The 10,029-nt window shown below is 33.7% G+C and overlaps 1 protein-coding gene across 1 annotated transcript; it reads right to left on the bottom strand.

Moving 5' to 3' along the window:
* Nucleotides 1-3,475: 3,475 nt before the first annotated feature.
* Nucleotides 3,476-4,971, bottom strand: LOC127101157 (aquaporin PIP2-7). The gene is made up of 3 exons (XM_051038485.1): nucleotides 4,594-4,971; nucleotides 4,190-4,485; nucleotides 3,476-4,100 (listed from the first exon to the last, which is right to left on the bottom strand). The coding sequence occupies exons 1-3, from the start codon at nucleotides 4,898-4,900 to the stop codon at nucleotides 3,846-3,848; spliced, it is 858 nt and encodes a 285-aa protein (XP_050894442.1). The 5' UTR covers nucleotides 4,901-4,971; the 3' UTR covers nucleotides 3,476-3,845.
* Nucleotides 4,972-10,029: the final 5,058 nt, after the last annotated feature.

Here is a 10,029-nt window from a genome sequence, read left to right on the forward strand (position 1 = left end):
TACGCAAGTTGAATAGTTCGTCATATGGCCTGAAACAATCTCCTCGACAATGGAATTAGAGATTCAACAAGTTCATGGCACACACAGGTTTTACTAGGAGCTAGTTCGACCATTGTGTTTACTTCAGATTTCGACCTGAAAATTCACTTGTTATTTTGTTGCTTTATACGAATGACATCCTCATAGCAAGCAACAATGTCGAGGATGTTATGAAGATGAAGGTTGAACTCGATAAGGAGTTCGACATGAAGGATTTGTGAGCTATCTTTAGAACTCTTGGGATTGACATCCTGAGAGATAGATAGTAGCCGAGATTATGCTTATCTCAAGATCGAGATTATGCTTATCTCAAGAGACATGCCTACTGATTATTCTCGACAAGTTTGGTATGTCGAATTCAAAGTCTGTTGTAACACTAACTAATCCTCAGTTCAAGGTAAGTACGACGTAAAGTCTTAGTACTTAAGTCGAAAGAGCCTATATGAATAGAATTTTATATGCTAGTATAGTAGGTTCTTTGATGTATGATATGGTCTGTATAAGGTCAGACATATCGTACAGAGTGAGCTTTGTAAGCAAGTATATGGCCTATCCTAGGGAGGCACACTAGAAAGCATTAAAGTGGATTCTAAGGTACATAAATGGGTCTCTGAGCAGAGTCCTAATTTATGGTGGAGCCTGTGGTGATGATAGAAAAATAGAAATCAAGGGATTTGTCGACTCGAATTATGCAAGTTGTATGGATTCTAGAAAACCTATTTATGGATATGTGTTCATTATGTTTGGCACATCAATCAGTTGGAAAATAACACTTCAAAAGGTTCTTACCTTATCAACCACTAAAGCGGAGTATATTACCCCATTGAAGTTGTGAAAGAAGAATTGTGGCTTGAAAATTTTGCTAAGGAGCAGAAACTTCAAGGTCAAACAATCATTGTTAAACGTGGTAGTCAAACTGCAATACACTTGTCGAATAATTCAACATAACATGAGCGAACCAAGCACATCGATGTGAGGCTGCATTTCATCAGAGAGATAATCGAGCGTGGAGAAGTCCAAGTGCTGAAGGTTTCGGCTGATGACAATGTTGTTGGTATGATCACCAAGACATTGTCAAGTTGCAAGTTTTTCCACTATATGTCTGCATGATGAGAGCTAGTTGATTTCATGGTTCAGAGTTTGTTCCAAGGTAGAGATTTGTAGCTTATGGGTTATAAACTAGTGTTGTAGCAAACTATGTCGAAGTCGAAGAGCTAGTGTAACTACCGAAATATGTTAGCTTGTTGTTTAAGTTAGCATGTTGAATTGGGTCAGACTGTTGGACCAATTGTTTAGTATGTTAGTTGAAAGTTAGGATTTAGTTTTCTTATAAATAGCATACTTGACATCACTTCTTCATCAATCCTTGATAATCCCGGTTAAAAGGAGAAAGTGGTGTGGTTGAGAATCAATTATAAACATTGTTCCCTAATGTGTAATTGAATAAAGAATCCAATTTTTAACCATTTTAAATTGTCTTTCTCCTCTTTTTATCTTTTATTTTTATTTTGTGATTTTCTTGTTAATCAAAAAATCGATCATACTCTATTTTATGTGTAAGACTCTCACATCATTTTAGATTTAATATAAAAACATAGTATGATGTAAACTCTATCTTGATAATGTATTATTTATGTTAACACACTTTATTATTAAGAGTTGTATTAGAAAAATAAGTCACACATATGGTAAAATAGCATAAATGTTTTTAATAAATGGTGACACAAATCACTAAGGAAAAAAAACTATTTTGTACATGTTGTATTAGAGTTAATATAAAAACGTAATATAAAATATACAAAGACCTTTATTTTATATACTTTTTATTAGTATTATGACAATGATTTGTGTTTTTTTTTATACCTAAACGAAGTGATTTTACCATATTTTAAAGAGATGTATTATGAATATTTTTTATCAACTTTTTAATATTTACTTTTTCATTTAATAAAATATATTTTAAGTATTTTATTTTAAAAATAGACTTCACATAAAACACATAAAGTGATATTGAGTAAAAGATTGAGTATTAGAAATAATTACAAAAGAAAACATCTTTAATAACTTTTTTTTTAAATTATGCTCCTTTTCGACTACATAGGTATTGAGGCTATAAAATTATTAATTAAGGTATAAAATATGGTAAGATAGGGTTAGGTGGTTACCTCACTAATCTATTATCTTAATCTAAAAGAAAAATTGTACACTCTAATCAACTAACCTAGGCAACGCAATGTCTACAAAATAATTAAGGCATAAAATATGGTAATGAAGATAAGGTGTTACCTCATCAATCTATATATTATCTATTCATATGAAATAACAAATTATCAATGCACATGTAAGGAATCCCAAGTCCTCCACCTAACATGTTTACTTTTTCATTTCTTACTTTTAATTCTCAATCTTTTAATTACTTATATATGATATGTCCCAAGCAACTACAATGAATTTCATTAAAAATTCCAAAGTTTCATGTCACGTTCAATAACCACCACCACCACCACCAAGTTAATCTATTATATAGTGCTAGATAGCTTTTAGTGAAGCTCACTATTTTGCAACAGTTTAATATAATTAGGATAAGCATCCCAACAGAAATTTATTATCAAATATATGACAGTTGTCATGGTTAATTAATTAGCCCCAATTATATTTAAAAAAAAAAGCTAAGTGCATGAGATGATTATAATGTTTAGTTATTTTGGGGATATAACGTACGAATTTGAAAGTCCAAGAATCTAATAAAACATATTTAGTAAAGAGTAATGGCACACCAAATTTTTCCTTTTAATTCTAAGATGATACTTCACCTTTTTTTTTTTCATTTTTAGTTTTCAAGATGATGATAGGTACCTAATTCTAATTAAAAGAAAATTATATTGCTTGAGAGTATTTTTACCTTGTCCCTCGGACAAGACAAGTTAAGAGATGGGTTGTGAGCATGTAGACTCAATATTTTATTTTTAAATCAAATCGATTTCGATCGATCTAGAACAGTTGACGAGCATATGTAGACTCAATCATTTTCTCTAACTTAAATCGATTTCGATCAATTTAGTTCAGTTGCTCTTAGTTGAGGCCGAATGACAAAAGGCAAATATATGGATCCGACCCCTCCTTCTGATACTAATGTTTTGGTCAATTTCAAATTTGTGTTAATGCAACAATGACGTATTGCTCATTTTAGATGTAGTTGAAGTTTAGTGACAAAATGCAAACATGTGGACCCAACCTTCTTTCTAATACTAATGTTTTGGTCGATTTCAAATTTGTGTCAGGACAATTACGAATTACGAAGTATTTTTATTTTTAGGAGTAAGAATGTTGTATTTAATGTAAGACTATTTTACCAATTTATAAAATGATGAATTTTAGTGACATTTGCAATTAGAGAAACAAGAAAATTTTGATAGGAAATTCAAAACAGGGGATGTACGAGAAATATGGCACTTAATAATGAAAGAGAACTTGAAAATAACTAATGATACACAAAATAGAAAAACAAACACATAGGAATCGCATACATACATAGGAAATAATAAATAAAAATAAAAAGACACAAAAGGGATACAAATTACACCCTTGAAACACAAACATGGATATCTACAATTTCATGGTCCCTTCTTTTGTTTCTTTGTTTTCTCCAAATCCCACTACAGCTATAACTGAAAACGAAAAGAGGAAGAAAAAAAACCCAAAAGGACCACTTAACTTTCACTCATCAACATTATTCTTGTGTGGAAATTAACACCATATCTTCCTTGGTAAATTAAGCAATTTAGCTAGCTTAATTAATTAATCAATTAAGCGTTGCTCCTGAATGATCCAAGAGCTTTAATTGCTGATCCTCTTAGAATGTATTGGTGGTAAATTGCAGCCACGGTTGCTCCAATTATTGGTCCAACCCAGAAAACCCACTGATCATCCCAAATTTTCCCCTGGTTTAAGATCACAGCGGATCCGAAACTTCTTGCCGGGTTAATACCGGTACCGGTGATCGGAATAGTAGCCAAGTGAACCATGAAAACAGCAAATCCAATAGGTAATGGTGCCAAAACCTGTTCATCATTTCATCAAGTTAGTTATACTTAGAAATAAAAGTAAAGAATGAAATTTTATATATTTTTTTATATAGAAAAATACTCACAGGAACATGAGAGTCCCTAGCGTTTCTCTTAGGATCAGTTGCAGAGAAGACAGTGTAGACAAGAACAAAGGTACCAATAATCTCAGCACCTAAAGCTGTACCTTTGTTGTAACCATCATGGATAAAGTTGGCACCACCTCCATACCTGTCAAAGAATGATTTCTGAAAACCCTTGGCCAGTCCGGTACCACACACTGCTCCTGCACACTGTGCTGCCATGTAGAATACTGCCCTTAACAAGGACACCTTGCGTCCCACGAATAGCCCGAACGTCACCGCAGGGTTTATGTGTCCTCCTGAAACCACAATTTCGTACGTAAATATATTATGCCAGCTCTTTTGCACGTTACAGAAAGTATAAAAATTAGGACTATTCTTTTACATGTTAGAGAAAGGTATCATACCAGAGATACCGGCGGTGCAGTAAACAAGGATGAAAATCATGCCACCAAAGGCCCAGGCAATACCCAAAATGCCAACACCGTCGCAGTCGGTACCACCGGCGTTAGCATCAGTCTGGTGGCTGTAACCAATGATGGTTAAAATAGTAACATATAGGAAGAGAAGTGTTGCTACGAATTCAGCTATAAGAGCTCTGTAAAAGGACCACTTTGTTAACTCATCGAGGTCTATCAATGGTGCTGGAGGTGGATCTTGGTAGTCTTTTGCTGAGTATTCACCTTGTTCTTGGACCTCAACATCTTTAGCCATGGCTCTGTTTTTTCTGAAGTGGGAGAGAGTAGTGAGTGTGGATTATTTGAGTGGAAAGAGGAGGTATTTATGTAACAAAAGAAAGAAAAGTTAATCAAGTAATTAAGTGTTTAATTTTGTTTGGTTATGGACAATGACATGATTAAGATTAAAGATAATATTTTATTGCCGTCCTAATTAGCTTGATTTCGCTTGCATGGACCCACATTCCAACGGGACTCGTTGAGATTTTGTATATTTTATGCATGTGGTGGGGACCAATAAGACCTAAAAAGGTTGTTGTAGAGCAACGGCTACATGTGAGGATGGGCAAGTGAGGGATTTGTAAAGGGATTGTGTGTAGATAGATATAGAATTTTGTGGTAAATTAAGCATAAAAAACAGGGTGTACTGTTTTTGCTTCTCTGTTCCTCACTTGTTTTAGCTATTGTCAAATTAATGACTATGGTCCCATTTGGTTTTTGGGTTTTGGTTTTCATTCACACAATTTTGGGCTAATATGCATGTAAGTAGTAATTAATGAATGTAATCTATAACTCAATTGACAATTAGATTCTAAGAATTTGATTTTTTTCCCGTTTAGACTTAAATTTTCAATATGAGTAGTTGAAATAGAGTGGGATTTTAAGGGTTTTATTTACTACAAAAATACCGTTTAAATCGAAGAGAAAAATTTATCGAATTACAGTAAGAAATACGATGTTGTACAAAACAAAATTTTGAATCGGGTTGAAAACTAATACAAGAATAAAATAAGTGTATTAGAGATGAGAATTTTGGATTAGATATGTGATATGACTATATAGTATAAGATTAGAAATGACAATGTTAAAAAGAGTGTTAGGGTAACATGTATATTAAAAAAAGATTGTGAAAAATAGACTTAGGTGTAGGATGGCGAAAAAATTTAAACTTTACCACCTCGTCTTTAATCTAATGGGGAAAACCCGATTTAAATGGGGCGGGGGAGATTATAGAAAAAAGTTAATTTTTAATTACATGGGCGGGGACGGAAGATGCTAATACTCTCTTTGCACCCACCTGTGCCATATTGGGGGAGTTTTTCACTAAAAAACATTAAACATTGTGGGACTTCTTTTCTAAAGCAACATCTTTGTGAGAGAGACACCACATATTCACCCAAAACCTTAAAGTGATAGGTGGGTGGGTTCTTTCACTTATAAATGCTCAAGTCTCCACACAACTAATGTGGAACTATTACCCACATTACTCACACTTGATACATTCTCAACACTCCCCCTCAATGAAAGTTCTTCTTACTTCCACAAACCTTTGTACCGCACAGAACGTTTCTTATTTATCACACTGGCGTCGTTGACTTTTCGATACAAGTAAGCTGGTCCATTTCTCGAACCAAAAGGCTCATGATACCATTTGTTGGGGGAGTTTTTTCACTAGGGAGCATTGAACATTGCGGGACTTCTTTTTTAGAGCAATACCTTTGTGAGAGACATACCATATATTCACCCAAAACCTTAAGGTGATAGGTGGGTGGATTCTCTCACTTATAAATGCTCAAGTCTCCATATTTCCAACCAATGTGGGACTATTACCCACACTACTCACATTTGATAAATTCTTAACATGTCATGCCTTGACATATTCTCTTATTTTTAACAATGTTATTACCCATTTATCGATCTTAATTTTAAGATAGAACTACTATTAATTTTTTTAAATACAAATTAAATAAAAATAATCAAATATTTCGATTATAATTAAAATGACCATATATTTAATTTATATATTTATTTTTGTTGTTATAAGAAAAATCATGTATTTTTTTAAAATTTTCTAATTTTTGCGGGTGGATGCAAAGCGGAGCGAGAAAACCTATTCTCCGTTGGAGGCAGGGGTAGGTAGTGAATTGTAACATGCGACTGAGTTTGGGGGTGAGACAGAGGTACAGGAAGGCGGGGATGGATTGATAATGCTTAAAGTCATCCTCGTTGCCCTATTGGTATGCCTACTTAGGTGATTTGGGCCTGTAGAGAAAAGATATACAAATTCTATGATAAGGAGAGTGGATTATATGAAAAGATGTCAAACAATTATAAGAACATCAACATGCAAAGAACCCATACCCATTTTGGTTCTTTAAATACATCATATTAAATTCTTTATATTTTTTCACACTTCCCAATTATTTAAACAACTCATCTATAATTTTTAAATATTCATACAACTTATCAAAAAAAATTATTGAACTCCACAATATATCTCACAAATTAATTATATTAATATTTTAACCCAATTCAAATGAAAAAAAGTGTTTCTCTAACAGAGAAATGATGTTAAGTTAAAGCACTGAAATGATGTCAAGTTAAAGCACTATCTTTTAAAGCTAAATCTCTATACATGATTCGCATAGTGTCTTAGATTTTAATGTAGACACAGTATAAACATGCCAATATTGTGTAGGGGAAAACACAATCACAATGATGAACAAGTGTGTGTGTGTGTGTGTGTGTGTGTGTGTGTGTGTTTGTGTGTGTTTGTGTGTGTGAGAGAGAGAGAGAGGGAGGAGGAATGGGGTGAAAATAGAGACATTACCATTAACAATCCAAATTGGGGTACTTATACATTGATACACAATTGTATAACTAATTAACTAACTGAAAAAACAAAAACATCATTATATGGTTTGACAACTACAACCTTAGTTATGCATGGGTAATAACCACATTACGATTCTCCATTTCAAACTTCTTCAATATTTCAAGTGCATACCTCATTTGATGCATGAGAAGTCCCTTTTCAGACTTGTGAAACTCAATGTCAAGGAAATATATCATGAGATCAAGGTCATCCATCTCAAACTCCTTCATTACATCACCCTTGAATTCGGTAATGCAACCCTAATTTTCGTCCGTAATCAGTAAATCATCAACGTAGAGACATAGAATGATCACTCAGTTGTTTTCATCCTTCTTCACATACATAACATATTCGGATACACATTTATAAAATCTTATCTCCTTTAGAAACTAATTAATTATCTCGTTCCATGCTCTGGGTGCTTGCTTTAGCCCATACGATGCCTTACTCAATCTATAGAACTTGGATTCCTGATTTTTTCAGAATAAAACCAGGTGGTTGTGCTACATGCACCTCCTTTTCTAATGGACTATTCAAAAACACATATTTGACATCTATTAGGTAGATGGACCAATTGTTGTTATTTGAAATACCAACAACTAGCCTAATTGTTTCAATCCTAGAGATTGGTACAAATACCTCTTCAAAGTCAATGTCTTCTCTTTGCAAACATCCATTTGCTACTAATCTAGCTTTGTGCTTACTTATTTCACCTTTGAGATTTTCCTTAACTTTGTACACTCATCTTACACTAATTGACATTTTCCTTGAGGTAGATCAACTAGTTACCATGTATTATTTTTCTTAATAGACACAAGCTCCTCTTTCATTGTGCATATCCATTTTGGATCATTCAAGACCTCATTCATTTTCACCGGTTCGAATTCAGCCTTGAGCGTAAAATGAGCAAGGTTATCATTGTCATTTACTTCATTATTCGGGAACAACTCACAATCTTGCAATCTCGCAGGCATGCTTCTGCTCCTTGTTGATCTTCACAATTTCTTCAACTTGGACTTCACCAACTGTAATTTCTAGCCCTCTAAATATTGCAGGAACAATTTTAGCATTGTTGGGACCGTTTGTAACTAGTTGGTAATCGGTCACTGCATGCTCCCAATCCCTTAATTCATAAAAAATCATGTCCCTACTGATTATGATTCTCTTGTTAATTGCGTCATATATTTTGTAACCACCTGTATAGTGGAACTAAACAAGTATCATTTTCTCTCCCTTGTCATCTAGCTTCTTTCTAATCTGATCCGGAACATGTTTATATGCCATTGAACCAAACAGTCTCAAGTGAATCATACTTGGTTTAAGTCCAGACCATGATTCTTTGGATGTGATATTTTTCAGCTTCTTTGTTGGACACCTATTCAATATATATGTCATTGTGGACATTGCTTCTCCCCATAATTATTTTAGTAGGTGCTTCCCTTTGAACATGTTTCTCACCATGTTCATAATTGACTGATTCTCTCTCGGCGACTCCATTTTATTGAGGAGTATAAGGTAACACTACCTCACGTATAATGTGCTTTTTATCACAAAATTTCGTAAAGTCATTAGAAACATATTGGCCACCACCATCTGTTTTTAGAGTTTTGATTTTGTGATCACTTTGTCTTTTTACCATGGATTTGAACTTTTTGAACACTTATAGCACCTCATCTTTTCTTTTGTTCAAGTATGTCCATAATTTTCTATTATAATCATCAATGAAAGTGACAAAGTACCTATTGCATCCGATTGAGTCAACTTGCATTGATCCATAAACATTTGAATACACCACCTCAAGATGACACTTGGTTATGTATCATGCATCTTTGCTAAAGCTTATTCGGTGTTGCTTGGCATGCGCACACTCTTCACATACTTCAGTTGGCATATTGATTAATGGAATCCTGAAAAGCATGTTATTTTTCTGCATAGCATTGAGATCTTTGAAATTCAAATGCCCAAACCTATAATGTCATATCTATTCATCCTTAATAGCCGATGTTGCAAGACATCTATGCTCTATTACTTTCAATTCAAATTTGAAAGTTCTGTTTTAAGCCATAAGGGGGCTTTAAGATCAAACTCCAATTTGCATCCATAACTTTAGTACTTTATTTTCCATGTGAATCTTGTAATTTCTTTTAAGAAATTGACTAATGCTTAAAATATCACACATGATTCCAGGAATATATAACATGTAACTAATTAAAGAATACTCATCATTCTTCCTCTTGATTGATACATAACCAACCCATTCTCCTGTTAGTGTGTTGTCGTCTGCGAATTTCACCTTGTTTTTCATCGCTTGATTAATTATAACAAACTAATCATTCCTTCCTATCATGTTAGTTGAACACCCGAAGTTAAGAGACCGTTAATCGTTGCATTCTACATCTTCTCGCATAGTTACCATCACTTTTTCAAGTAATGGTAACTAGTTACGACGGGCACGTAATCAATTACAACTGCCTCTTGATCTATTTTCAGCTTCAGTGATAATCATTGTA

This window comes from Lathyrus oleraceus, chromosome 7 (assembly GCF_024323335.1).
Source record: "Lathyrus oleraceus cultivar Zhongwan6 chromosome 7, CAAS_Psat_ZW6_1.0, whole genome shotgun sequence".
In the NCBI taxonomy this organism is placed as follows: domain Eukaryota; kingdom Viridiplantae; phylum Streptophyta; class Magnoliopsida; order Fabales; family Fabaceae; genus Lathyrus; species Lathyrus oleraceus.

What these genes read in the sequence shown, in the direction of transcription:
- LOC127101157 (XM_051038485.1), bottom strand. Translation starts at nt 4,900, where the DNA reads ATGGCTAAAGATGTTGAGGTCCAAGAACAAGGTGAATACTCAGCAAAA. An exon ending in CTGCACCGCCGGTATCTCTG is followed by an intron (nt 4,486 to 4,593) that starts GTATGATACCTT and finishes TTGTGGTTTCAG; the next exon opens with GAGGACACATAAACCCTGCG. An exon ending in CTAGGGACTCTCATGTTCCT is followed by an intron (nt 4,101 to 4,189) that starts GTGAGTATTTTT and finishes AATGATGAACAG; the next exon opens with GTTTTGGCACCATTACCTAT.